The sequence below is a fragment of the Hyaena hyaena genome, unplaced genomic scaffold, assembly GCF_003009895.1.
Source record: "Hyaena hyaena isolate Hyena2069 unplaced genomic scaffold, ASM300989v1 scaffold_89, whole genome shotgun sequence".
Taxonomy (NCBI): domain Eukaryota; kingdom Metazoa; phylum Chordata; class Mammalia; order Carnivora; family Hyaenidae; genus Hyaena; species Hyaena hyaena.
In genome coordinates this window covers 587,517-612,639 of record NW_024080719.1, presented here as the reverse complement: position 1 = coordinate 612,639, position 25,123 = coordinate 587,517, and the positions used below count along the sequence as shown (strand labels likewise).

The window sequence follows — 25,123 nt, the reverse complement described above, 5'->3', positions numbered from 1 at the left end:
TTCTTTCTTTCTTTCTTTCTTTCTTTCTTTCTTTCTTTTGTTTATTTTTGAGAGAGAGAGACAGAGAGAGAGAGAGAGAGACACTGTGAGTGGAGTGGGGGAGGGGCAGAGAGAGAGAGGGAGGCACAGACTCTGAAGCAGGCTCCAGGCTCTGAGCTGTCAGCACAGAGCCGACCGCAGGCCTTGAATCCACAGACTATGAAATCATGGCCTAAGCCAAAGTCAGATGCTTAACTTACTGAGCCACCCAGGCACCCCATGTTTTTATTTTTAAGTCATGTTTGAAGTAGCTAGTGATACCACTTAAGCTAATGCTTTATGAAGGCAATGGCATATAGAACTAGCCACTTAAATTCATTACTAATTAAAAATAATACCTTACATTTACATAGCATTTTACTGTTATTGAAGCAATTACACATACTCTGTTTCATTTGATTCCTCACTGCAACCCTGTGAGCTGGGCTAAACAAGTTATAAGTATTTTATATAAAGCAATAGAAGCCCAAAGATGACCAATGATTTCTGTAGAAATCATAGATTTAGTATATGATAGAGCTAAAGTGATTAATTTTAAGTCCTTTAAAATAAATGAAGCCAAAATAGTTTTTCATCATATACAGAAATTTTAAAGATTATTGAATTTTTTATAGAATTTTAAAGATTATATAAATTAATTATAAATTTGATTTTAATAGTCACCCTTCAGAGATACTGGAAATTTTTTTAAATTAAATATTCTCATAGCCCTTAGGCTCTTCAGAAAATTCCAGTATGAATAAAAATGCCTTTTATCAATCCCTTGCAATTTGTCTTATTTTAAAATTAGTCCAGACTTAAGAAGATCCAGGTCAGAGCAGACACATTCACCTACCTTCTGCCCTGTGTACTGTGAAATAATCTACATGTCCATTGTCAAGGAAGGTAAAATGGGAAATAACTGGTATGGAGTATGCGATTTCTTTGGTAGGAAATAAACATATTCTAAAGTTAGATTTTGGTGATGGTTGGACAAGTCTGTAAGTATACTAAGAAGTATTGGACTATACACTTTAAACAGGTGAACTTCATGATAGCATATAAATTATCTTTCTTTTTAATGTTTAATTTTGAGAGAGAGAGACAGAGTGTGAGTGAGTGAGGGGCAGAGAGAGAGGGAGACACAGAATCTGAAGCAGGCTCCAGGCTCAGAGCTGTCAGCACAAAGCCAGACATGGGATCCCATCTCATGGACAGTGAGATCATGACCTGGGCTGAAGTCAGACACTTTACCGACTGAGCCACCCAAGCACACCTAAGTTATTGAAAATGCAAGAACATAAAAGCTTTCCTTCATTCTTCATTCTTATAAACATTTTTAAAAAAGATTTTATTTTGGAGGCCCCTGGCTCAGTCAGTTGAGCATCCATCAGCTCAGGTCATGGTCTCACGTTTCGCGGGTTTGAGCCCCTTATCAAGCTTTGTGCTGGCAGCACAGAGCCTTGTTGGGATTCTCTGTCTGCCTCTCCTCTGCTCATGCTCTCTCTCTCAACAATAAACATTAAAAAAAAAAAAAAAGTCTTTAAAGGATTTATTTTTAGGGTACCTGTGTGGCTTACTTGGTTAAGCATCCAACTTTGGTTGATTTCATGACCTCATGGTTCATGAGTTCAAGCCCTGTGCTGACAGGTCAGAGCCTGGTGTCCACTTCTGATTTCATTTCTCCCTCTCTCTCTGCCCCTCCCTTGCTTGCACTCTGTCTTTTTCTCTCATAAATAAATAAACTTTAAAACAATAAAAAAAAAAACCAATTTTATTTTTAAGTAACTTCTACACCCAACGTGGGGCTCGAATTAAAACCCCAAGATCAGCTTCTCATGCTCCACCATCTGAGCCAGGCAGGCACCCCATCCTTCTAAACATTTTTATGCAAAATTAAGTATTGCTGCCCACTCACTTTTTGAAGAGTCTTTGCTGCTTTGTCTTTTTTGGCACTGTTCTATTTTGGTTCTCTTATTATGTTACTGATTGTCAGGAACATTTTCTATTTCAGTGATTTGTTTGTCTGCAATTTTTTTTAAATATTGGAATTTTCCAGGTTTTGTTTTCACTTTTCTCCTGTCCTTTCAATATAGTTTTCTCTGGGTCTAGCACATACCTAGCTCTCAGTATATTTTTGTTAGATGAATATGTAAGTTCCTCAACTCCCAAAACTGCTCCATCTCCCAATTTCATATCTCTAGTCCAGGCTGTTTTTTGAGTTTCCAAGTTGTACCGATTAGTTATTAGACATACTTGCCTAGACATTATTAGGTGTCAGGACATGATTATTCCCCCAATCACAGCTACTTAACCTACATCATTTCAGTTAAATAGTATCTTTACCCTTTTGTCACAAACCTCAGTTTTGTTCTCATTATCTCCTTTTCTCTCACCTTCCATATTGAATGTCTCACTAAATTTTATGTATTCCTCTTCAGATAGGTCTCTTGAATCTTAGTCTTAGATTCACATCACAAGTGCCTTTTTTTTTATATTGCTGTCACATAACATATAAAGCTGATCACATTAGCCATCTATTGAGAAAGATTGGTTGTCTGTTGAATATAAGATGTAAAGGTAACTACTTTAGTTAATTATACAAGGCCTTTTGAAATCTGATTCTAAACCCAGGTTTCCTGCTTTAGCTTTTCCTACTCCTAAGCTGCCTTGAAATGATCCTTGTTACCGAAACTTCCCAAGATAAAGGTGTCTTTTTATGTGTTTTTGCCATTGTCCATGCTCTTTCTTCTGCTTGTAATACCTTTTCCATTTTGTCCTGCAGACTTCTGTTGATCATTTAAGTTTCTTTCAAGAGTCAGGTTATTCATTCCTTTGTTGATTATTTAAGTGCCTCCTTTGTTCCAGTTACTGTGCTTGGTCAGTGAATTAGATGAACTCAAACCCTTGTCCTCATGGAACTTACAAAGTAGATCCTCATTAAAACTTTAATGAAATCTTCAATCCTCTCAGGCAGGGTTAATTAGAACTTTGGTCATAGCTGTAATAGTAGCCTGTGTATTTCTAGAGAAAATGTCATATGAAAAGCTCATTGGCTTGGAAGCCCATAGACTTATTATTTACTACTGCTGGGTGAGACTTCATTTCTTCCTTGTTTCTTTAAAATGAAAATAACAGTATGTAGTTATGGCAGTGTTGTGAAAGTTGGTAACAACGTGTTTAAAACAGTACAGTGTCTAGCCCAATGCAATAAATGCTGTCAACTTAATAAATAAATAAATAAATAAATAAATAAATAAATTTAGAGGCAGGGAGGGGCAGAGCTGGGGAGAGACAGAATCCCAAGCAGGTTCCACACTGTCAGTGCAGATTCCAATGTGGGCTGGAACTCCTGGACTGTGAGACTATGACCTGAGCCAAAACCAAGAGTCAGATGCCCAACTAGCTGAGCCATCCGGTGCTCCAAATGTTGTCTGTTTTAAGTTGTATTTTTTTGATATGTGATGATTTTCTTATCCTGATTATAACATAAAAAAAATAAAAGCACATATGGATGTACCAAGACTGGTACAGAGTTGGCACTAAATAGATGTTTGATTAATTACTTTTTTTAAATCATATTTTTGGAGAAAATTGATCAGATTAGTCTAAATAGTATGGCTACTCAGGTGTGTTTTGGGGATTCTAGTATTCAACAGCATTGTTTATTTTAATATTCTTTGCATTTGTCTTTTGTTAGAGTTTTAACTGGTAGTACAATTAAGCCTAGATTTTTGTTTTATTATCATTTTGTTTACTTCCTGGTAAAAATGCTAAGTGAATAAAGAAATGATTTTCAGGCTAACAGTAGCTAGGAAAAGTATAGGATTATTTCTTAAATAATTGACCCTGTTGCAAAATTATATTTTTATAATATTCTAAGTAAATAACTAGTTGAAGATGGGTGTCTACATGTCTCTAAAAGCTAACAGAGAAATACATTAAAAAGTACCACAAAGAAACTCATGACTACATAAAATATAATTTTACATAATTAATTAAATAGTATATACAGTTTTCTAGTGATTCTATATCAGGCCTCATTAAAGAAAGAATTCTGCTTTAGAAGATGTCTCCTGTTGGATATGTGTAGTTGAAGGTTTTTATTTTTCCCCTTTTCGTTTTAGTAAGGCAGCACAGTGCATAGATAACCTGCATTTGAGTTATAGTTGTACTTGGTAAATAGAGGCTTTAGTTAATATTCTTTCTGTCTATCTGCATGAAAGCACAGTAGATTTCAGTTTGTGAGATAAAGCATTCTCTTTTATTATATGATACCCTATAGTACCTAAACATTATTTCACCAAGATTTATACAGAAAGTGAAACCTTTCTAAAACTTAAGCACTTTTATCTTCTAGCTGACAGTGCAGTGATAATGTTTACTTCTTTTTAGAGGTTACCATTTGTTTAAGTTGTAACTAATATCTAACATTAATTTTTAATCTAAAAACATGGAAATGAAAGTGAGCCAGATTCAGGAATTTAAAAAAATACAGGTAATATAAAATTTTTATAACAAAATATAAGGTACTAAAATTGTCCAGTATTTAGGACTTTTGTTTAGCCAAAAGAATTTATTACTGACTTTTGTTAAGACTATCAAGATTTATCAGATATTGTCATAGGTAACAGGTAAGATGGAAAATGGGACATTTTTCTAATACAATTTCATTGTGACAGTTTTTTCTCTTTAAAACTAGCATTCTTTTCTTGATGTAGATCCAAGTTACATTAAAATGACACTAGAAACAGTAAAATGGCAACCATAGGTGTATCTAATTTGAATAAGTGTGAGTACAATCAGTTATGCAATAATTGGAATACATACATAGCTACTACTGATTTTAGTAATTAACGCTGTTCTACTTTAACTGAATAATATCAAAAAACCTACTTTAATAAAGCAATTATGAGCTTAATGACTTCAGTGACATAAGAATTAATGTTTCTCTTTTGTTCTTGATTATTTTATTTTGTGTATTGAATTTTGCCCGTTTTTTAAAATTTTTTGACAACGTTAGTCCTGTTTTGAACACCTTTTCTGCTACTGATTGTGTTTGAAGGGCCTTGTTCTGTTCTTTTTCCCCAAGGTTATATTTAACTCTGAGAGAGAAAGGAGCCTGAACATTGTATGAAGAGGGAAAAAGACAAGGTGTTCTCATAACACCCTATCATTCTAAAGGCTGTTCATATAGAAATACAAAATGAGCATTGGACAACTCCAGGAGTGTCATACAAATTTTGATGTGAACACTGCCCCCTAGAGTTGTGCAGTTTAATACTGGTTTAATAGAGCTCTGCTCTATTACACACAGTTCTTTTTTAAAAATGTTTACTTATTTTTATAGCAAGTGAGTGGGGATGGGGCAGAAAGAGGGGACAGAGGATCCCAAGGGGGTTCTTTGCTGACAGCAGAGAGCCCGATGTGGAGCTCGAACTTATGAACCATGAGGTCATGACCTGAGCCGAAGTCCGACACTTCACTGACTGAGCCACCCAGGTGTGTCCTTACACACTTTTATTTTTAATTCTCATCATTTTTACATCTGTCTACTCCATGAGGGCAGGGATAATATTAATCTTTGTATTGTTAGCAGCTGGGTCAAGGTAAAGAGTCAGTCATTTTTATTAGAAAATATTTTAGGATTCTATTTCAATATTCATCCATTTATACATTGTTAATTGACTACTTGCCTTGCCTTATTTTCTCAAAAAACTGGACTGTATAAAGTCTTCTGGGGGCATCTGGGTGGCTCAGTTGGTTAAGCGTCTGACTTCAGCTTACGTCATGATCTTACAACTGGTGAGTTTGAGCCCCACGTCGGACTCTGCGCTTAGATTTCAGCCTGGAGCTTGCTTTGAGTTCTCTTTCTCCCTCTCTCTGTCCCTCCCTAGCTCATGCTCTGTCTCTCTCTCTCTCAAAAATAAATAAACATTTAAAAATTAAAAAAAAAAAAGTCTTCTAATTTACATGTGAAAAATAATAGATTATTTATAATTGAACCATTTAAATATTAGACGAAGAAAGTGGACCATATCTTAGTTACTGATTTTTCTTCTGCCTTTTCCACCTGATTCTCATTTGGGTCATACTTATTTCATTTGTTTCACCTCATCAAATTACTAACCACATTGGAGCTCAGAAAGAGAATTAATAGACTATTACTGCTTGAAGTTTTTTCCCTCTAAGATACATTTCAACAATCTGTTTGATTCTCTTCTTCTAGAACAGAAAATATATGTTCTATATATTAAAATGGCATTAGTTTATATTATTTTCTGTAGATTGCAATGGTATGTTAAAACTATGTATATACAAACACATAAGTGTGAAGTTTTTTTTATAGTAGAAAGACATTTCATTGACTTACAATTAGAAAGAGACAGTTATACTTTTACTGTAATTTTAATCTCAGACTTTGCAATTAGGCCACAGAATTGGGGGAAAATCATTAGAACTTTAATGATTTAATTTTACTGTCATCCACAACTTTTCAAAAACATGTGTATTTCTATTAGTTAAAGATTTTAGGCTGAAGATTATGTACTAATAGGATACCTAACAACAGCAACTTTTATACAGAAGGCTTTATTTCCAGATATTAATGTGATCTAGTCTCATATCCTTAATATGAATACTTTTTGGGATCTTAGTTTTAATTACTGGTAGAAATGAATATAGATAATATTTGTGAATGTGGGATTATGTTATATTAATATAATTTTTTGGATAGATACAGATATATTAAAAAAATGTAGTGATCCAGATACATATACTTGCAAATTCTCAGGATAAGTTATTTCTCTTCTTAACCATGCTTGTATTTAGTTAACAGTCAGTTTCTGAATACCTAATGTTTTTAATATTTTTCTAGCCATTCCATTGGTGATAACTCTGAAAATATACAATAACTTCTTTGGTTAATTCATAACCTTATGGGAAAACAGTTGTCTTAATTATGCCAAATTTGCTAATTTCTTATCCTCTTTTTTCTACAAGGGGCTTTTGGGGAAGGGGTGGAAGTATTTCTTAAATAAGAGTGCAGTCTTTATATGAATGATCAAAACTTATAGAAAGTTGGTGACTGAAACATACACATACTCCTTTCCAATACTCTTCTAAAATGACAAAGCATGCCTCATTTTTTCAATGATAGAACTTAATACTGAGAGTATATATTATTGGAGGGAGCGGGATTGGGGGGATAAAACGTTGGTCTGTTCCCATGTAAATGACTTTAAACATGCTAGTAATTACCCTTATTTGAAAAAACGAGTGTGATTTTTTTTTCCCCAAAGAACATGTATTACTTGCAGCATCAGAAACTGGATGATAAATGCTGTTTTTTTCCAAATGAGGCTAATAGCTATTCCATTATGAGTAAGTTCCTTGAGGGTTTGTATCCTGTATCACCTGGAGCAGTGCTTTATAATAGAGAGACTCTCAAGAAAATGTATCGAAATTGTTGGCCTCTCTAGGTGATTTTTGTAATACATTCTAGATTGGTGCTCTGAAATAAGTGATTTTTGCTTTGTCTTCGGATGATTTTAAATTATTACTACTGTAAGTAGACTACTTGTATTGAGAAAATCTGAGTTTTAGCTTCAGAATATTGTAAACATTATCATGCTGAGGTATAAAGTTCTTTATTGATTTTTGGATTGTATCTAAGTATTTTTTAATTTTTGGTACTCCATTTACGTTTGAAGATGAAACTTACCTTAAATATTTTTCTACTGTATGAACAAATCCTTAGTTATATATTGGGGCTTTTGTTTTAGCCAAGTGTCACCATTGAGACCATTTTTTGTTAGTATTAAAGAGCACAAAAATAAATATCATAGTTCTATTTCCTTCTAATTTTGATTATTACTCTTATAGATCTTGTTTGAGTTACTTGCTAATTTGTGAATGCTTTTATAATTCCGCTGGTTTTTCTACTATATGACAAAAAATATTGCTCACGTGCTTTAATAGCCATTGGATTTGACTTCACCCTCATGCATTTTACTAGAACATATTATTGTTACCTAATTTAGTAATAATTTTGTAATAGCAACTTAACATCTCTTATAATTTTAATTGTTATCAAGAAAAATGACATCATTTAATTTGACTTAAAATTCAGAAGGATGGATGAATGACAAATTAATAATTTACCACCTTTGCATAATACTGAAGCACAGAATATTAGAAGGATTGATGGCAGAAAAGGTTAACAAATTTTAGCAGCTTTCATTAGCTTTACATCGTCATATGTTTGTGGTGCTGACTGAAATAGGCTTTGTAGGAGATCTCAGTCTAGGGAACTAATTACTTGTGCCGATTGCTGCACTGATGAATAGACCCTCATTGTATCATTCCCCTGAAGACGAGGAGCAGCCTGTGATTCACGACTGCATCCTGGCTGATATTTGATAATAATTTTAACAGATAAATGTAGGTAGGCAGAATGATGAAGTGCCTATCCAAGCTCCATGACTATCAAAGCTATACACATAGCCATCTGTGTACCGTCTTTTCCCCTTTCACCTAAGGAGAATTTTATTAATTGAGTTCAAACAACTGTTGTCTTTTGCTTCTGTGTGTACTCTTTAGGTGCTTCTTACTTGTTTTTAAATGCTATTGTAATAGTTTTCATTTAAACTGTAGACAGCAATTTAAAAAGGAATAAAAGCGCTTTTTAATTTTTCTTTTTGAGGACTGCAGTTCTAACACTTTTGTGTATCCATTGGATTACATTATATCTCCTCTTTATGCATGATTAAAATCAGCAAAGGACATTTTTGATGCTCTCCCTGTGTCCCCAGCTTTCTCATTAAAGACCAGCAGATTTCTATTATTTTTAAACATATCTTCTTTCAATAATGTACTGTTTTATATGCTTTTATTAACCTGAGATAATTTTTAATCTATAAATAGGGACTTATTTACAAACCTGTTTTGAATTTTTTTAAGATAACATCTCTAAGACATCAAAATAAGAGTTCATTTTAAGTGAGTATTTTGGGACTCTCAGTTGGTCAAGACTACTAATATGTCAAAGCTGACAGGTACAATTTTATTAGCTCATGAAATACAAGTGCAGTTTCATTTTGTATTAGTCATTCCTTACAAAAGTTTTGATGGTGATTTTTCTTAATTGTTGAAGCTTAGAAATTTTCATGCTGTGTACCTTTAGTGAATAAATGTATTGTGCAGACTTTTTTACTGTAACTGAAAAAACTTCATCCTAGTATTTTCCTTATATTTTCTAGCATGCTAGATTATGATTAGTTAATAGGAGGGAAAGTTGACATTTATATATTGCCATATAAAAGATCTACATAATTGGGGAAAATATAGTAGAACCCTTTAAAAAATACATTTCCAAAAGTATGCTTTTGATATAGCAATTATTGCACATCATATAGCATGTAGTTTTTAATTAAATATAAAAACAGACTACATAAAACAGAAATCCAATCTGATTTGCTTGAAAATAGATTGCTATTTCACTCTATAGGAATGGTTTATTTAAAAACAGTAAATGGAAAAGAAATGCATTTTCTTGTGTTGTTCTAAGCCTCAGGGGCTAAATGTAATGAATATTTTAAGAGATTATTTTAATTAAATTCCTGCACATCTAAACAGAGTAATATTTTATTATCACATACATAACCATGTAACTGAGATATTCATTAAAGTTAACACTTTCTGGACCAAGAATTCATAGTATGATTTACTGACCTTGTGCAAAAAGGCACAAATTAGGAAGAAAAATGAAGGGGGACAGACTTTGATTAATATAGGTAATGCTATACCATATTTATAATAGCCTTTTCCCTATTCTGGTTTATAAATGCAGCTACAGAGAAAGGTGCCCTGCTGAGGCTGAAATGAGGCTGAAATCAGAGCACATGCCACTAGAGTGTGGGGAAACTGATCACACTGTCAGCAATTCATTTTAAAATGATGTATTTAGTGCTCATTTCACCTTCCAAGAAAAAGGAAAAGGAGTTCCTTAGACTGGAAGGTGATATTGTTATTTTCAAGGACATACCTAAGTTAAAGATTGCAGAAAAGGGGAGTGTGAGGTGGAGGGAGAATTAAGAGGAAGGGGAGGGGAAAAAAAAAAGGCAGAGCAAACAAGGAGAGCTTTATGCAGAAATTCAGTGCTACCACGCTGTTTGATAATTGCTAACATATGTGGCTTCTCTGTTTCATTGTAGTCGTCCTCGTGAGTTCTGGCGCCTTGACTACTGGGAAGATGACTTGCGGCGCCGGCGACGATTTGTGCGTAACCCTCTAGGATCGACACATCCTGAAGCGACACTAAAAACAGCCGTGGAACATGGTCAGTGTATAAACCACTCCTTGCCAATAGCAGCAGGTACAGTACTTGGTAATGAAGATCATAACTTCATTATTACAAGGCACTGTAAAATGGTCCAGGCCACATTTCATAGTTATTCACCCCAGAAAGAGAAGTTAAATTTTTTATAGTTATTGTAGGTTCATATTAAATTATGGTGTCAAGTGTATTTATTTATTATGTTACACATACAAAACTTACTTAACATTGACTCTTTGTTTCAGAGTAGGAGGATAAAATATTTCTCTTTTTTCAGCAACACGTTCATTTTTGAGTAAATTCATCCAGGACGCCTGCCTTAAATCCATGAATATCAGAAAGACAGCATTTACAAACCAAATAGGCTTCTAGGTTCTGTTGTGTGTATGTGGTTTTCCTTCAACCATGGTATTTTAGCATGAGATTATGAAGTGGGAGAGATGGTAATAAATGTCCAAGTGCCCAGATACTTTCTGAGCCTTGATTTGTAGATGGGTGTGATGGATGGCTCCTGGAAAAAGAGAATAGACATTATTTTCATATGTTCCCATTCTGCATCATCCTGTTATCAAAGCTTAACAAAACATTTTTCCATTTTTGATATAATGCATATCACTGTGATTCTGATTAGGCAGAAGCCTGATGAGTAAATTGGAGAAAACTGAAAAAGTCCTTGGATTTAATAATATACTCTCTTTGATCATAGGGTTCACTTAGTATTTTATCACTTTTAAAATCCATTTAAGATGCATTGATTAAGGGGGAAAAGCTCCTTTCTACATTAAAATAATTTTGATTTTACAAAATATAAATTGGTTATTTTTTAATAAGATAGTTTTAGTTCCCCTTTTTCAAGGTATTGGTTTAACATGCAGCAGTTTATGGTTAAATGATAGTATGTAGTATACAAAATAAATGTGAAATTACATTCACTAAGGATATTAAGAATTTAAATTAAAAGTCTATGATCTTAGGTTTGGCCTCAGTCAGGCAGCTTAACCTCTTGCACTCAGCCTTAAAGAGCCATTTCTGGAAGAAAATGTCCACAATATGTCATCAGATATAACACCCAATGTGACATCAGTCCTTTAAAATAAATGATCATACAGAGAATAGTCAATAACAAAGTGATCTAAAAGCAATAATAGTCTGAGGGCCCTACATCTTCAAGTATAGGAGGTGGGGAAGGAGAAATAAGATGTACAATTAATTAGGCCACTTTTGCTTTTAGGGTTCATGTGCTTTTTATGTGGTGCCATAGATTTCAAAGTTTTATATATATATATTTTTTCCCTTCCCCCCCCCTTTTTTTTTTTTTTGCTTTTGGCTAATGACTATTACATTGAAAAAAATCACCCTTTTTGCAGTTTTATACTTTTCAATCAAACAGATGTTACTATGTGAACTTAAAATTTAATAAGTACCTTTCTGTCTTAACTGTCATTTAACATTGACTTGTGAAGTCTGAAGTCTATCAGTGACAATAAAAATGTTTTTGTGAAAATTTTTCCTTTTATATCTGGAGGGGGGAATTGTTTTCTTAAATTGTTACATAGACAAGCTGTTAATCCTTTATTTGGAGAGAAATATTAGTAACTGAATTTAAAATTTGTGGTATGGGTTTAATACAGAACTTATTAAAATCCATCATTAACCAAAAATAGTACATGAACCATTTAGGAGAATTACAGAATTTTTCATAATGAAAAAATTTGGATTTTATTGTTACTGAACTTTACCTTTTAAAATACTGTTACGCCACCTTTTTGTGATGCCAGGAGGCTGGTTAAAAAAATATTCAGTAAGCATTGTAATGCTTACTGTCTTTTAGGACTTTTTCTATCCTGTATAGAATTCATTCTAATGACTCCAAACAGTAATTGAAAATTGAGAGAAGTAAAATTAAGCATTTTATGTAATTCCATCTTATTTGACAATATTGTACATGAATCTTCCCAATGACTAAAATACTATGAAAGGTTGAAAACAAAGTTTAAATCTGAAATATATGTTTTTAAGAACTAAATATGTAGGAGATGCTTCAGGGGGTCTTCCAGTTAAGGAGATATATCATATTTAATGTAATATTTTTTGATAAAAGATACAAGTCTTTTTTTGTCATATTTTGTATATATTTTTTATTTTAAATAATGAATATTAGTGGTTTTAAAACTCAGCACATAGGTTGTACAGTGGTATTGTTTCATTCAGCATAGTTTATGCTAATTTATTATGTAAGTCAAGAGCTTCAGTTTTTAATTTTTTATTAAAGTATCTTGTAGGTGACATCCAGTTTTAATTTTGTGTTAATTATGAAACTCTTGCTCTTTTATCCTTAATTTAGTAACAGTAAGTAAGGTAATGAAAATAAACATATTAAAAATCAAGTTAGCAAAACAAAACAATGTGATTAAATAGAAATTGAAATTACCAAATTTAACATGTAAAAATATTGTGCTTCATTGTTGAATTTGAATATTTAAAATAGATATTATTGAGGATAGTGTGTCCCTTTTATACTATTTTAGGACTTCTCACCTTTATTTATAATTGATTTAACTAAGGAGACAGGACATTGTTTAATGCAGATTCTTAAAACATCACGAACTATATTATTATCAAAGGGAAACATCTAAATAGAAATGCTGTTGGAGATTAGTTATGTATTTTAGTAGTAAGAGCCATCTTTTTTATAGATTGATTTGATTTGAAGGAAAGCCTCTGGTGTAAAGGTGGCAGAGTAAATACCTGAAGAGTGATGTTCTCTGTTCAGGCGATCAATACTAGCCCCATGACTCTACTTCTGGCTACCTTCTAGTTAAAAACAAATTTTTTAATTCTGACAATTTAATTGCCCTTCCCAAGTTCACATTAACTTGCTTGGGGTAAAGGGCCTTAGGTAATTTTTCAAAGAGAGACCCTCCAAAGTGGTTATTTATAAAAGTCATTTTGTAATGGGAGATTTCTTTAACTTTGCAGAAACTGAATCATATTTTTAAATTAAAATTAATACTTCCTCTTATTATTAAATATTCTTTATGGAAATTAGCAGCAGCAAGCAGAGGTGGGTATTTGATTCTTGAGGGCATTTTCTTGGATTTTATAGTTTAAAATTTATAGAAATTAATTGTAATGATTTGTAACATTCTCCTAATGCACAGGTCCCAGTTTGTCAGAACATTTATTATTTATTATCAGAACCTTTTAGATATGGAAAGAAACCAAGGCTAAAGGCTGTTCTAACTTTATTCTTTATAAATAAGGAAACTGAGGAAACAAAAAGCCACATAATTCTTGGTGGATACAGGACTAAAGCGCAGGTTAACTGATGACTAATCAGATTTTCTTACTGTAGTGCTACACTGTCTTCTAAAATTCATTGTTAAGTATAATGGGAACTTTATATTTAAATTAAAGCCATGTAAAAAATGTTTTAAATGGAAGAACGATTGGTTTTAATTCAAATAATAAAACATTTAAGCAGTAGAATCCTATTGAATTCAAGACATTTTCATTTTGTAGAGAATGTGCATTCTAATGGAAATATATGAAGAGCATTTAACTTAGTTTAAGAAGTATCTTGTAATCATATGGAATGATACAGGTAATTCATCTGGTTTGCTTGGGATGACAAACCATGTAAAGATCTTATATCATGCCATTCTCTCATAACTTCAGTAATGCCAGATACTGTTGCTTCCTTTTTTGGATCAACATATATTAGGTTCCATAACCAAAGCTTTTGGGGAAACCATGGTCATTAGGAGATGAACTTGGCTTATTCTCCTAATCTCCTAATCATTTTTCGTAGTTTCACTGATTTTTGTAGAGTAAATTTTCTTGACTTGGAACCCTTTGGGATTACATAAACTCTAAAGTTTAGGACAGTAGTTGTATATAAGATATTCTTTATGTATCTTATTCAGGATAAGTAGTTATGGTATAGGTATTTCATGTCACATTAAGTGGATACCCATATTCATTTTATTTACGTTTGAGGTCACTTTGTTATTCCAGTAGTAATTTTTTAAGGTGGCTAATTTTTCATGTATAAACTTATTTTACTGTAGTATGGACTATTGCTGACTCCGTTTCACTGTTGCTATGGAGTTTTAAAAGGGGCTTTATGTGTCATAGGTGGAACACTTTTCTGTGTCCTTTTTCTGTTTTAATTTTACTTGGCTAGCTTGTGTTTCATAGATGAATCAACTCATGCCTAGATCTAGCTCTAAAGAACTTGAACTTTACATTTTGAGGACCAATTTTCTGAGTCCTCTTATTGCTCTTAGCTTCAGTGAATAAAAAGTCATGTTTCAAAGAAAGAAGTTTTTGACAAATTTCTCCAGTTTTATGTAACAATTGCCATTTAATTACTAACTTAGGGTAAATATTAAGCCAGCATAAAGTGAGAGACTATATGAAGGCAGTCTGTTAATGTTGATACGGAAAATTTAAATAGTTTTCATGTTTGGTAATAATTGTATTAGCCTGCAAAGATCTGAATCAGGCTTTGAAATGGAACCAGAAGTGTGTTCTGACTTCCTCCAATTAAACTTTTATACTAGTGTATAATATATTCACAAAAAGTATCAAAACAGTGCATACTTATTTAAATGATTGAGTAGAAGGCAAACAAAAGTTAAAAATATATTTTCCCCAGCATGTATAAACATAATTATCTTTTATTTTATGCTTGAGATAGTTTCGTTCTAATTTTGAAACAACAAAAAAAAGTTCTTTAGCAGAGAGCTATTAGACCACTGAGAATTGAACACCAGCGCATGTGGTGTGTATTAGAGTACTGTTGGTAATTTTACTGCTGCTAACTTAAAATCCTCAAGGGGGAGTTAATTACAGGAAAACCATTCTAATATCAGTAAGCTGCATATTTTCCATGACAAGAGGTTTTTCAGTTGAGGTTGAACAATTCCAGAATCTGAACTTGTAAAAATAAGTAAATAAATAAATTAAAGTGGGTGTTTGTGTGCATACAGTAGACTTATAGTACTTCAGAATTTTTTCATAAAATTTTATTCAATTAAAAATTTATTGTGTTTTAATATGTGTCAGTATGATGAAAACATATTAAAATTTTTTTTTAGTTCCAGTTGGAAGGGATAAGAAATTCTATTTAGCGGTCATTTAAGTGAATGAATTTATTTATTGAGCTATTTTAAGCCATCACTTATTGCTACTTGGCTCCTCTCATTTTTTGTAAATGTTTGCACATTTACAAAACAGAGCTTTTTTCCGTTCTTTCCCCCCTTACCTTCCCCCCCAAGTAAGCTTGGTGTATATGTACTTCAGGACATGTTTGGTAATAATCAGAGATAGTAATGAGCAAGGTATTGGATTTGTTTTTTTTTGTTTTTTAATTTTTTAAAAATGTTTTATTTATTTTTTAGAGAGAGAGAGAGCGTGAGCAGGGGAGGGTCAGAGAGAGAGGGAGACACAGAATCTGAAGCAGGCTCTAGGCTCTAAGCTAGCTGTCAGCACAGAGCCCGATGCGGGGCTTGAACCTATGCACCATGAGATCATTATCTGAGTCGAAGTTGGACGCTTAACCAACTGAGCCACCCAGGTGGCCCACATTTGATTTTTTCTGAATTTGGTTGTCATATGCTCATCAAATTTAGGTTTGGAAATGAGTATTTTTGTATTCTTGTTTATTGTGATTTTGACTTAATCTTTTTAAAGGCACTATGAGAAATGTATTACTAAACTAATCCTTAAATTATTTATACATTGATATTTGTATAGTGGTTAGGATACTGTTACCATAATGCTTGGATTTCATTCCTGATTCTACTTCTCACTAGCTGTGTGCCTTGTGCAAGTTATATAACCTCTCTGAGCCTGTTTACTCATCTTAAAAGGAGAAATTAGCAGAAAATTTATGAGAATTAAATATGTAAAGCATTTTGAACACGCCCTAGTACATGACGTTATTTAATATTAGCATTATTATTATCTGCTTTGAAGAAGGAATTGTAAATCTAGAAAAAGAGAATGTAATATACTGTACGAAAATCTGATTGGCATTGCTATTTTATTATGATTTGCTTTATTTATAAGAAAATATAGAAGGTAGTGATTTCTCTTATATATCTCAGTGACTAATTTATTTTTAGCAACATTGATAATACATTGGAAAATACCTTGTTTGGGTTCAGGGCAGTATTTATGATTTTAGAGTAAGGAAATATAAATACTTGACAATACTTGAAACAATGATATAACAACTTACACTGCTATTTTCCTAAAAATTGGAGAGTTTTCGGTATATTTCTCTGTAGCTTAAAAAATAAAGTCATTTTAATTAGATATGTTAATTTTTTTCAAAATATTTACTGAGACTTTCATATGTGTGCAGCATAGTATGCTTGTTATTTGTGGGCATGAAAGAAAACAAAATTTGATTTACCCATAGATGGTATTCAAGACTAAATACAGAGAGCTTCTTCCCATGACTTCCTCATTTAATATAAAGCCTCTATATTTTTATAAGGCGGTGCTATTTGTATTGTATATAAGTGATAAACATTGTGATCTCACATGAGTATGATAAAAATAAACTTTAACCTGTAATATTACCCATAACCATACCTATTAAAATCAAAGAAGCTTTGTTTTATCAAAACATTTGGTAACATACATGTAGTTTAACTGTGTAGAAAGAATTATACAGATAGATATTAGTCATGTTACTGGACACCGAGGGCTTTATCCTTTCTGGGTTTTGGGCCTTTCTCCTAGGCAGAAACTGCAGCGGAGCAAAAAGCCTCGCCATCTGATTTCCATATCAATAGCTACTGCCCGGGTGGATCAGGTGCTTTGCCTCCTGGATTTCCCTCACTGGAAACCTGGGACTGTCAGTGGTGTAGCAAGGATTCTAAACTTTCCTTTAGGTGATGCTATGAGGTTTTAAAAATCACAGTCCTTAATTTAGTGTCTGCTTTTCTATATTTCTGAAGGAGAAATCTGCTTAAAGCAGTGGGAATTTCCCTGGAGAGAGAGGGATATGAGGTTTTGAAGTCAGAATTTTGAGTTCCAGTGTTTTGTCCTTTCGGCGGCACCTTTGCTCCTCTTTCTGGTTCTGTTGTTGGTTGTAGGTGCTCTGCAGAGCTGCTTCTTCATTCCCTAGATTTGGTGTACCCTTCCCCTCTTTCCTCTCTGTTCTGGCTGCCTTGTCACAGTGCCTGAGAGTCTGGTGCTGCTGCTCTCCACAGGCTGTTCCAATTCAGGCCCTGTAAGGCTCTTTGCCCAGATGCCTCTCCTCCTGGGCTTTCTGTTATGTTTGCCCCTGGGGTGTCTTAGCCTTTTAGTTTAAACACATGGAGGAGGTAGTGTTTGAGCCTCCACTTAGTTTCCACAGTGTCTTACTCTTGGATATTTATATAAAGGCTAAGGTAGGGGTCTGGGTGGGGTGAAATGTGGGCAAGGGCAACGTGAAGGTAAGGGGGAGGATTGGAGTAAAGAAGAGGATGCAGCTCCGGAGAGCTGCTATAGCGTTTTGGATGTCAGCTGTGGCTTCACGATTTGGCTGGCATCTCTCATTGGCTGTGAATCTCTCCGACCCTTCTTGCTTCTAGATTCTCCTCCACAACCACTGCCCGACCAGTTCACAATGCTTTGTCAGTATAATCATTACTTGCAGGAATGATCAGCCTTTCTTAATTTTCAGTATCAAGTAGATATTGTTTCCAAAATGGGGTTCTGATTTTTTTTTCTACTAATTTCCCCAAAATGCGCTGCCTTTGAACCCTCTCTTGCCCTAACTGTAAGTAAATAAATGGTTCAGTGGGTGGTGCCGGGGTCATGTTTAATGGGATTAGGGTGCTTGTTCAAGGTAACATTAGACTAGGCTTGGGGAGTCATGTTTGTCAGAAAGAGCCCATGTGCCATCCCAGTCACTTTCCTCCTGTGGATGACTCTGTAAAAATGATTGACCATCTTTGGCCACCTATCCTTACCTCACTTCCCTGCCCCTCTGCAAAAATACTCTCCCCAGAATTGATGGACAGCTTTGTTTCCTTTTCATTTCAGCTGCAGATGAAGATATCCTCGCTAAAGGAAAACAGTCCATCAAGAGTCAGGCTTTAGGAAATCAGAACTCAGAAAACGAGATCCTCCTGGAAGGCGACGACGATACTCTGTCATCCGTGGATGAGAAAGATTTAGAGAATCTCGCTGGTAAATTCACTGTGTGGATATTTCCACTGGCTCTGGGCCAATAAGCACCTAATTACTTACTTTTTCATCTGTGACCACTAGGACTACCAAGTTTACACCCACAATTACTTTCAATGAAGATTGTTTTTGTTCTTCCAAGCATTTTCCCCCTAATCTTCAACACTATTTCCCCTTTATTTTTCCTTTCTTTACCCTTATCATCTTTTTCTTTTTCAAATACTTTTCTCTGTAAAAGAAAAGTTTAAAAACAGAACAACAAAATTGCTTCACCCATGGGAGTTACCTAACCTCTATAAAATGAGAGCTGTAAGTAAAATTTTGCCAATTGTTTTGTAAATAAAGCTTGGAGGCAGATGAGCTATTTGCTTTGATATACAGGTCTTAGTGAACATGCTGCATATACATTTAACTCTCTCAAAAAATCCATTTCAAGAATGCTGTGGCTTTTCACAGGATCCACATATTTTACCTGATGTAGGAATTTTGATTTGCGCTCTGCAGATTTTCGGTTTTACTTCCCTTATGGGAAAAATTCTCTTGTTTAGCCTGAAATTTTAGTCATTCATTAAATGCCCTTTTTTCTTTAATGCCTGTGGCTCTTTCCCTTCGGGAGGAAAGTCTGAAAGATTCTACAATTTCCATAGGTGAAAATTATACAGTCTTCTATTTTGATAATTTTAATTTAAGAGAAAAAAGCATCAGGAATTTTTCATTTAGTGATGTCTGCAGCCTGTGCTACCATAATAAACAGTGAAAATAGATGATGGTATCTTTTCTGATGACCATAAACCCCTCTGTAAAGTAAAATAAAATTAATTGGAGCATACTATTAAGAGATTCAGAATGGGAGTAGTAAGTAAGGTGGACACTGCTATTCTTGAGCCTTTTCCTTCACATCTATATACCCATTTCCTCCTCCTTTATTTTGCTTCTGTTCTTGCTACTAGTAATACATTCATACAGTAATAGAGGTGAAAGGGGAGTTTAATTATATAATCTTGACAATGGCAATAGGATTAAGAAGTAATCCACACTAATAAAGTGGTGTGGGTTAGAAATGAAGTGGAAATTGTCAGGGGTCTTCTGTAGGACCTAGGCTGCCCTGGCTCCTGCAGCTGTCTGCTTACCCTGTAATTGAATGTCTGAGAGTGATTGAAAAAATGTTATTTCTTCTCAGGATTACATGCTAATGTACAGAGGGCAAAGGAGACAGCAAAAGAACACATAGCTGCTTATTTCATCCATTTATAGGGATGAGCTTTGGGAAATCATGGCTGTTCTGCAGCTATCTGCTGCCCATCTGCAAACACAATGTATTTGTACATTGGGAATAGAGGGCAAAACCTGCTCTGATCTCTGCAGAGCATCCCTTCTATTGTCCTACTGGCACACATTAAGATTGATGTGAGATTAAGGACCAACACCCTCTAACAATCGATGGAAATGTCGATTCATCTGAATTTTGAAACACTTAGTCATCCATTGATTACCTGAATAGGTGTACCATGTTTATAGGCACTATATTAATTCAGAACTATAAGTGCCAATCTTCTGTTGCTGTTTTCTTCACTATAGGATTTGTACAATGAGGAATTGACATGGGATTTCAAATTCTTACTCTGTCTCTCTCTTTACATAAGAAAATACATACACACACACACACACACGTATATAATATAATTACTGTTTTTAGTCCTTTATTTTAGGTTTAGCTCTAATATACTTTATGCCCTTCTATCTGTAGTGAATCTATTGTTTCCAGTAGCAGGCTGATTTGTCTCTTTGATAAGCCCTGTGGAGATTTGATTATTCCAATAAAAATTCATTCACTTGGAAACCCACCCTCCAGCTGTTTACTCCCAGAGTCCCTGAACTACACTAATATTAGATTTGGAAGCATTGAACAATATTTAACAGTGGAAAGGCAGGCTTAGAAAAGAAGTATTTTTACCAATCTTTCATGGGGTAAAGTTGTTATGGAAGAGGTTTTGTGTCAGCCTGGCACAAAATCTTTATCAGAGAATATGGTGTAACGTTTCTCACTTCACTAATAAGCTAGTGATCTTTTTTGTAATCACGCTTCAGCCAAATTAAGCTAACCTCTGGCCTTCGAAGCCTATTGAGTCTTCCTTGCTCCTGGTTGTTGTTCATGTTGTTTGATAGCCTGAGGCTTCTTTTCTAAATGGAATGTGGAAGGACTTATTTAGGTAGAGCCACCTTCTTACCAGGAGATTAGACCAAAGCTTTGCAGACTCCTTGTAAAATAATTGCATCCTAGTTTACTGTTATCATTAACCACCTGCTATAAATCTCTTGGTGTGAGAACCCTAATAACTTTGCATTTTCAAAGGAAGATTTGGGGTGGACAGAATTTGTAAGTGTAGAAGGATTTGGCAGACAGTTTGGTGCTAGAAGTGAGAATTTAAAAATCAAAGTTTCTGCTTGAATCTGTTAGATTTTTTGAAAAATGTCATTCCAGCTTGTGTGGTTTTTCTTTTGCTTTTGGCAGGTCCTGTTAGCCTGAGCACACCAGCCCAGCTTGTGGCCCCCTCTGTTGTAGTAAAGGGCACTCTTTCTGTCACCTCCTCCGAACTCTATTTCGAGGTGGATGAAGAGGACTCTAACTTCAAGAAAATCGACCCCAAGGTGAGAAGATGAGGAGTGGGTTTCACTGTTAAGCATTTTTTTCTTACAACAGGATGGTGGGCTGCTGTAGGATAGGACTGGCATTGGTAAAATCTGACAGACTTAGTTTGAATTTCTTCTGCCTATATATGCAAAGCAACTATGTTCTTTAGCTTATGATTCCCTTACCAGCTAGTTAGATTATTGAAGTTCATTTAGATCCATAAGCAATTTCCACTTAATTGCGTTTATCATTAGCTCATTCTGGGGTTGGGGGAGAACCACAGGGAATAACATCTATAAATATATTTTGCCACAAATGGACTAGGGGTGAATTAAGCTACAAAATTCAGTGAGGTTGAGAGTAGAATTATTTTGTTTAGCCTTTATATTTTCTGGATATAATACCAATATATCACTCTCCTTGCTTTTGTCCTCATGACTTACTACTCTGTTGTGCACGCAAGCATGTCCTGTGTGTGTGTGAGATACCTCTGTTTCCCATTACCTACAGTTGATTTTACAAGGCACTGCATAATTTCCTATTCTTAAATGAAAACGTAATTTCCCCCTTTAAAATGTATTTCTGATTACTTTTCAGACCTTGGCAACTTTATTTTACTAAGAAACATTTGTGTCACATCCATAAAGCGAAAGCTAGATTTAGTTCATGAAAGTGAATGGTAGAATTTGTTCTGATAGGAAACAGTCATTTTAAAATGAGCATAATAAGCAACCTGTAGAAGAGAAGTTGCTTAAAAAAACTGGAATTGCTTATTTTATAGGCTGATAGCTTGTGTGTACGTATACACAGACACATATTTTTAGTTTATTGGTAGGAAGTTCTTTGGGTTTATAATCATGTGAATTACTAATTTTAGTGATTTAGAAGTATTTCAAAGTAATTACTGATGAAAATGTTATAATTTTATTTAAAACTTTACAAACAAATCATCTGTCTTACATGTATATCTATCTAGCACTTTGTTTCAGAATTGCTGCTTTTATTAAGATGGGATTTGGTGGACTATATGAGAGGAAGGCTGTGTTGGAACTGATTATTCTGAGTTTGAGAATTCGGCTAATTCAATGTAGAGAAAACTTTAATTGTGAAATTATATCAACTAGAAGAATTTCCTACTTTGTTACATGACTGTGGCTGCACTTGTATTTTAGTTTCTTTTAAGAAGCAAAGTTAACCAAAATTACTTAAACTCTCTAATTTCTGGTAGTTTGTATGTTTGAGAGGCTGAAACTTAATTCAGAATATTCTGTTATGCTTTTGGATATATGTGGCATAGAATCTAAAATGTGGTAAGATTTAGAAGTGTCTAATGTAATTGTTCTCAAGATTAGAATCTCTGCCAGTCTTTGCAATTAGGTTCTTTAAAGTTACTTGCTCCTTTTGGAAGAAGTTACAACTTTTATTTCTTGCTGATTTTATTTTGTGCAGCATCATTAAATTAATTTTTTCCCCTTTTGCCTGTGTAATATGAAGGTCTTTTAGCCTAATCATAGCATTTGTCTTATACCACTGGAACCTGCCTAATGTTATAGAAATCAAAGTTTTGCTAATTTATACTCTGAAAATTTTTCAGCCAATTATTAGAAGAATTTTTTATTTTATGTAGACATTGGTGCTTTTTGTAAATGACGACACTTATATTGTGGCCGTGTCTTTTGTTTTTGTTTTTGTTTTTGTTTTTGTTGGTGATACCTGCATTAAATTAAATAAGGTAAGAAAAAAAGACACTGAATTTGGGGAATTTTGTTCTTGTCAGGATTGAAAAACTTTTCCTGGAGTACCTGGAGGGAGATCTGTGTCTAATTCTATAAATACTTGTGTGCGTAAGAAAAAAAAAAAAGGTCATTTTAGGATGTCATTTTTATCTTTTAAACCAAACACTCTGCCCTTAAATCATTTCTTTGTAATTGTAAGCACCTACTACTTGCTTTGAAAATGTTCTTAAAAATCAGAACATTTTCCCCAGAAAATAAATTCATTTTTATTATGAAAAAAAATCATATATTTGTCTGAACCACTTAGTATTACAGTGAGTTTGTTTTACATATACAGGAAAAGAGATCAGAAAAAGATACAGTGTAGGTTGAAAGAGTAGAGTGATTTCAGAACTGATAAGATCAAAGTTTATATTTCTAAAACAAAACTATTTTTACTGGGGAATTTTTACCGGGGAGCCTGAGAACTTAAGCCCCTTTTGTCGAGTAAACTAGCCATCAGAGCTCTGAGTATCTTCCTTGTTTCTCATCCATCTTTGCTGTCCTGCCCACCATCCCTCCATATACTCCCTCCCTCCCACATGCACACTTCTTCCTGAGATCTTTAAAATTCCCTTTTTAGCAAATTTTTGTATACATCTCTCATTCATGGATTTTTCAATAAATTGAAAATTGGACTAATTCAAAGAATACATTTTAAGTATTAAAGGGTAATATTTGACATATATTCTGTACCTGTGCCTCATCATTAGCATATCTAAGGGAATATATAGAAGACAATATAAAAAAGACAAGACAAACCAAACTGCAGTTCCTTTGCGATGCTTTCAATTTTACCAATTTTTTTTTTTATTTTTAATCTGTTATTTTCTTGCATTAAAAAGGAACCTTTGTTAATTTAATTGAAGTGTTGAAATGAGTACTTTGGATTGTTACCTTAGAAAAGCAGAGAGAGTAATATACTTTCCCTGTATGTAAATTTTTGAAACAGCGATTTTTCTTTGGTCATAAAAATGGTATCAAAACCTTTTTGTTTAAATTGCCTATAAGCAGCTTCTGAATAATTCTGGGAATTTGATAAAAAATGATCTGAGTTATGACATTTATAACTAAGCCATTTTAAAAAATTGAAGTAATTTATAAATTTGGATTGTTCATATCGCCATTTGCTGGGGAAAAGGAGTATTGCTATAACCATTTTATTCCTTTTTGGTATGGTTGATTTAATTGTTAAGTTTTTATTATTTAAAGCTTGAAGAGGACAAATAATTGAAAGAAAAGTATCAACTGATCATGTTAACTATTCAGAAAAGATCCATAAATATTGCCTTTTTCAGACTGAGCATATTTTTAAGAAAATTATGGTGTAAGAAGGCAAATCTCTTTATTTTTAATGTGAAATAATTTTTTTCTATTTCAAAAATTAGGATCAAAAGCTTTTCTTCCACACAAAATGTTTTTTTTTTTTTTCCCCAAGCGTGAAAACAAGATATTACTTTAAATCTGAAAATCTACAGAACAAACAATATTATATTTGGGTAAAATTAATATCTGTTTTCCAAGGACGTGGGTGGGGGCTTATATGGTTAAATCTACAAAATGTGCTGTATTTGTAAATTTTGCAAATTAGCGTTCAAATGAAAGCTTCTTGCATTGAGTTCCTCAGGTTCACATCTTTACATTGTAAATTATAAATTGTGATCTCACCTGCCTTCATTTAAGAACAATCCACAGTCAATTACAATGTAAAGTAATATTTTTATTACTGTTTTCAACAAGACTGCTTAGGGTGAGGGGAGAGGTGCAAGAAAAGGAGGGACACAATCTGACATTGGCACTGAGATACATTTAACATCAGCAAAACTTTTTTTTAAAAGAAATTTTACATAGAATTAAATACTTTTTCTCACTTGGTGACAACATTCAGGCATCCCAGAACAAAATGAAATGAGAGGGAGGGAAAGAAAGGAGAGAGAGGAGAAAGGAGTGGGGGAGAGAAGGAAAAAGGGAGAGACTACTATACATTGATTTGAAAATGTACCTTGGGTTTCATTTTGTGGTGGCAAAGCCCGATTGCTTCTTTTGTGTGACCTTTTAAATTCACATTGTTTGGAAGAAAAACGATCACTTTTGTGCAAGAATGTGATTTTGTTTGTTTGGTTGGCTGGTTTGCTCTCTTTTTGTTTGCTTGTTAATTAACGAAGGTCTTGT

The 25,123-nt window shown here is 33.8% G+C and overlaps 1 protein-coding gene across 6 annotated transcripts in view; it reads left to right on the top strand.

Moving 5' to 3' along the window:
* The window catches only part of LRBA (LPS responsive beige-like anchor protein), a 737,219-nt gene that overhangs the window by 427,236 nt on the left and 284,860 nt on the right, over positions 1–25,123 (top strand). For 4 of the 6 annotated variants that reach the window (XM_039234335.1, XM_039234334.1, XM_039234333.1 and 1 more), the window contains 3 exons: positions 10,233–10,393; positions 18,401–18,547; positions 21,057–21,193. In XM_039234335.1, the coding sequence (XP_039090266.1) occupies positions 10,233–10,393; positions 18,401–18,547; positions 21,057–21,193 (445 nt within the window). The remainder of the gene's footprint in view (positions 1–10,232; positions 10,394–18,400; positions 18,548–21,056; positions 21,194–25,123) is intronic. The other 2 variants (XM_039234337.1, XM_039234336.1) reach the window with 1 other exon arrangement.